Genomic DNA, 4,147 nt, shown 5'->3' with positions numbered 1-4,147 from the left:
AATAAATCAGATGAATTCCCTCTCTAAGTTCGGTCTGTTTTGCTCATGACAACAATTAGTGAGTGATCTCTCCCTGTCCTTATCTCGACCCACAAGCGTTTCGTTATGCCTTTTCTCCCCTGTTTCGTGAATGAGACGAGTGAGAGAGCGGCTCTGGTGGGCACCTGGCCCCCAGCCAGGGTCAACCCACCACAGAACCATTGGTTGGAGCCATTACTGATTTTTCTATACCTGTTTTTTAGCTTAATTTCATAAAGAAATGAGGCTACTGTGACCATGTATGTTCACCTGATTGTATGTCGTCTTCCAAGTCCCAGTAACTTTTGATACTGTTGGCCAATTTCAACCAACCATCCAGACAGGCAGAGGGCAGCACCCCCCAGAAAAGGTGTGTGATGTGAGCTCTGTTCCTGTTGCACCCCTGAGAATCAGCAAGCCATAGAGATGCACAGAGTGTCCGACATGGGGATGCTTCTGCCACAGTGTGGAGATTTTTAGGTATTAACCAAACTCAGGATGAAAATCTGTAAGAAACATGGCTTTTCCCATTCTTAGTGCTTACACTTGTTGATACTGGTACTGCTCAGCTGTTTAAGTTTATGCAGTGCTGAACGTTGGTGACAAAGAATCATATGTATGGTGAAGTGTTTAGGGATTTAATACCATTCCAGAAAACTTAAAAAACTGTAGCAGATTTGAAAGTCTCGACACCTGAGATACTTATGTTAAAAAACAATGCACCCTCAACCTTCACATAGTAGAACCTTAATAATTAGCAGTTGTTGTCAACCATATTGGTTTAGAAACATCTTAATTTCTGACTTCTTAAGTATTTAAGATCTTAACATTGCTTTGAGGGTAGATCTTTAGTGTCTACCTCTTCATGCTCTACTCCTCTGCAACAAGAGGAATTGACTCCTTTCTGGAAAAAAAAAAAAAAAAACAAAAAAAACCCCCACAAAGTAGTTTCACTGCTTCTTTTTGACTCTTAAAACGCCTCAACAGCAGGAGTTTAGTTATTGAGTTGATTTTCACAAAAATTTTGGTTTGATTTTTGCTGTTCTTCAAAGCAGCCGCTGGAGAACAGCACATGTTTTGCACAAATGGATGAAGAATATTATCCACCCTATTCAGATGGTAATTATTCATATGCATACTCTTCTAATGAAAGCAATGTCTGTGAAATGGGCAACTATTTTGTATTTCACACCCATCTCACTACCGTCCTCTATACTCTGGCATTTTTGCTCAGCCTGCTAGGAAACACTCTGGTGTTATGGATCCTATTCAAATATGAAAACCTTACATCTTTAACGAACGTCTCCATCATGAATCTCTGTGTCTCTGACTTAGTCTTCTCCTGCATGCTGCCTTTCTGGGCAGTGGACCAGTCCTTTGGGTGGATTTTTGGTGAGTTCCTTTGCAAAGCAGTGAATGCTGTTTTCTCCATCGGCTACTACAGCGGTGTTTTCTTTTTGACTATCACGACTATCCTGCGGTACTTGTTCGTAGTGAACCCTCTTTCCACTTGGAGATCCCAGACGGAATGGTGTGGTTTTCTGATGAGCTTGGCTGTTTGGACTGGTAGCATATTAATTGTGGTTCCTGAGGTGATTCACACGACAGTGCAAGAAACTTTGGAAGGGTACAAGATCTGTGATTATGCTGACTTGAAATGGAAAAAGGTGGACATTTATCAGAGAAATGTACTCTTCCTGCTTTCCTTTGGGGTTATTGGATTCTGTTACTTCAAGATACTGATAATCCTGCTCAGAGCAAGATCTCACAGAAAGCACAGAACTGTGAAACTCATCCTTATTATTGTGGTGGCGTTTTTCCTGAGCTGGGCACCTTACAACATCCTCAGCTTTCTGATTACTTTTCCACCACCTACCTGTCAGTATCAAAAAGACTCCAACCTCGCTTTTCACATCAGCCGTAAAATTGCTTTCTCCCACTGCTGCCTCAACCCTGTGCTCTACGTATTTGTTGGAGTCAAGTTCAAGAGGCATTTGTTACGTTTAAGCAGTCAGTGTTTACCCTGTGGCAATGGTCAAGCCTCCAGCCCCAGAATCTGCTCTCAAGACAAATTCCACTATGAAGATGCGTCCATCTACTGAAGCAAGACCTAACTATTAGCACGAATCCTGGATGAACTTGCAGGTTTTAAAAGCCCTGGATAACCTCTAATTCTTGCAGGCACTTCCCTGAGAAAGACACACAAATTTACTCTTTGCAAACATGCTGTGTATGGAAAATAATAATAGTTAAAAAAAAGTATTTACAGTAGGCTGGAGAACTGAGGATGCTGAGAAATTACTTCATTGGCCTGTAAGTCGTATCTTTATGATTTTTTGTGCAGTGAGATGGAAACAGTAAAAAAAATTTTGCTTTTTCCTTTGGGAGCTAAAACCTCAGGTTTCAACATAAATGGTGTTGCATGTTGCTTTCTTGCCTGACTTATTGCCTGACAATATTTGGATTGTACATAGCAATGGACACATATGTATTTCTGTAGCTTTTGCTTTACAGTGTTTATCAGTGCTGATCTCATTGGTTCTCTTGCGGGCTCTCAGGGTTAACTGGCTTGACAACAGCTACAAGACCTCAGAGTCCCTGAAGTTCTCAGTGCAAATGTTCTTTTATCTGTTGGCAGATAAATATCAATAAAAGTAGCTTAGTGTAAAAGTATTTTTTTGGGTCTGAAATGGAAAGTTTAGGAAAGCCCTAGAAGGAACACAAGCTGTTAAGCAGATACCTCACTAGGATATTAATTTTCCTCCTGCTACTGCTCCTGCCATAGGCACCTTCCAGTCTCTGAATATCCCTTCAGGCCGTAGCAGTGGCTCAGCAGCCCATCTCCCGAGCAGCACAGGAGCATATTTGCCTCTAAATGCTCTCTCCTTCCTTTCCTCCCTTTGCCATGGTGCTGAGAAGAATTAAACTTTCAAAAAAAGGTTATAGAGCAAGAACAAATGGCTTTTGTAATAGCAGGATAGAAACAGTTTGCTTTATTTGTAATGTTTGGGCTATTTTATTTTTTTTTAGAAAGCCAGAGCAGCAGGTTTTAGCCTATATACTTGGATGCTTGCTGCTTCACAACTTTTTTAAAACGGCTTCACAGAGATGTTTAAATCTCTACTTAAAACCTGATCATCAAAGCCAGCCATGTGTTTGTTTTTGACGTGCTTCACGTCTGTCTAAATACCAGATATGCTTGTATCTCTGAGGCTTGCGAGCATCTGGTCTAACCAGCTGCCTGGCCACACGCAAGTCTTTCATTTCATGCATCCATCTCATCTCCATGGGCAGGTGGGAAGTAAAGTGGAAATAATTGCGTGAAGCTAGCTTTGGAAATGTTGCTAAGGGGGCTAGTTGTGTTAAGTGCAGGAGTGTTTTTACATGACCACTAAAACACGATTTCCCAGCTAAAAGCAAGTTGAGGGAATTCAATTCAATAGCACACATTTTTGCAACAAAACCATTCACATTCTGATCACACTGATCAAACCTTGTGGCTTGTTTTCTTACAGAAACGGATATTCTTCTTCATGATAGCTCAGTGGGTTGTTTTTTTTTCCCTCAGGCAGTGTAACATGGAGTGCGTACTCCAGTGTAGCTGAATGACAAAGCATCTGGAAAGCAGAATATTTCATTTCCTAGCATTGGTATAGAAAACCAAGGTAGCTTTGCAGTGGCACCAAGCAATGGTTTGGCAATGGTTCTAAGCAACAATTTGGCTTTTTGGACAGCCATCTTAAAATGCCTCTGTGTGTTTCCGCACTAATTCATTTGATCTCTAAAGATCATCTGGAGCAGACAACAGATTCTTCTCAGCTGCTGTATAGTTTATAAAAAGCAGAAACTCAGACATAGCCATAGTACAATATCATATTTCTGATCGTATCCAGAAGCAAGAATACCTAGGAAAAAGTGTAAGAATGGGGCAAACGTATATGACACATATCCAAATAGTCTTCCTAGGGCTTGCCCATAGTTTCTAGTTTGTGCTTCAGTTTAGCTGCCAGAACAAAGTGATCATATCTTGTCCATTATCATCAGATGCGCCCTTCTGAACAAGTCAGTCCTGGTATCCCATTACTACAGTTATTGCCTAAAGATTAAAAAATTTAAAAAGTTACTCACT

General features: G+C 40.8%; 1 protein-coding gene across 1 annotated transcript; it reads left to right on the top strand.

Annotated features, from left to right (window-relative positions):
* The first annotated feature begins 1,024 nt into the window (after positions 1–1,024).
* Positions 1,025–3,858, top strand: XCR1 (X-C motif chemokine receptor 1). Its single transcript, XM_054816414.1, has one exon. The coding sequence runs from the start codon at positions 1,104–1,106 to the stop codon at positions 2,118–2,120; it is 1,017 nt and encodes a 338-aa protein (XP_054672389.1). The 5' UTR covers positions 1,025–1,103; the 3' UTR covers positions 2,121–3,858.
* Positions 3,859–4,147: the final 289 nt, after the last annotated feature.

The sequence above is a fragment of the Grus americana genome, chromosome 2, assembly GCF_028858705.1.
Source record: "Grus americana isolate bGruAme1 chromosome 2, bGruAme1.mat, whole genome shotgun sequence".
Classification (NCBI taxonomy): Eukaryota; Metazoa; Chordata; class Aves; order Gruiformes; family Gruidae; genus Grus; species Grus americana.
This window is presented reverse-complemented; position numbering and strand designations above follow the sequence as displayed.